General features: G+C 45.5%; 1 protein-coding gene across 2 annotated transcripts in view; it reads right to left on the reverse strand.

The window, feature by feature from the left end:
- The window catches only part of LOC119589280 (myophilin-like), a 74,843-nt gene that overhangs the window by 35,882 nt on the left and 38,423 nt on the right, over window positions 1–538 (reverse strand). For both annotated transcript variants that reach the window (XM_037937899.1, XM_037937900.1), the window contains exon 4: window positions 210–314. In XM_037937899.1, the coding sequence (XP_037793827.1) occupies window positions 210–314 (105 nt within the window). The remainder of the gene's footprint in view (window positions 1–209; window positions 315–538) is intronic.

Here is a 538-nt window from a genome sequence, read left to right on the forward strand (position 1 = left end):
TTTCTGGTGTATCAGAGCGAGCGAATATTTGTAAAAGATTTCCACCTAATTTTTTTTTTTAATCCATTGATAACGTTTCCTCTTACCATACGACTAACACATACAGAACGAGAAAAAAGTAGTTTTCCGAAAGATGAATCTGTCACACCCGCATCCCATACATCGACCGCCCCCCTCCCGCCCCCCGTGACAAGGCCGCTGCTACTCACCATGTAGAGGTTCTTGTTCTCGTAGAGGTCGTTCACCTGGAAGAGGTCCTGGCTCTTGAGGCCGTAGCTTTCGCAGCCCTTGAGGAACATCTCCAAGTTCTCCCTCTGGAACGTCGAGAGAAAGCAACAGTTAGAGGACTCGCGAATTCAGGTTCTTCACTATTGTACTCGTTCCACTTGCGAAGAACACCGAGCAGAGCAGCCAAGGAAAGTGGCTGATTAATTTCCTTTTTTGATTAACAGTTGTTTGGCCCACTTATGAGGTTCCTTTCGCTACATATTCATGATGACCTAAAAATCCAAACCGGAAATATCCTTTCTATGCTGAC

Source organism: Penaeus monodon, chromosome 25, assembly GCF_015228065.2.
Source record: "Penaeus monodon isolate SGIC_2016 chromosome 25, NSTDA_Pmon_1, whole genome shotgun sequence".
Taxonomy (NCBI): Eukaryota; Metazoa; Arthropoda; class Malacostraca; order Decapoda; family Penaeidae; genus Penaeus; species Penaeus monodon.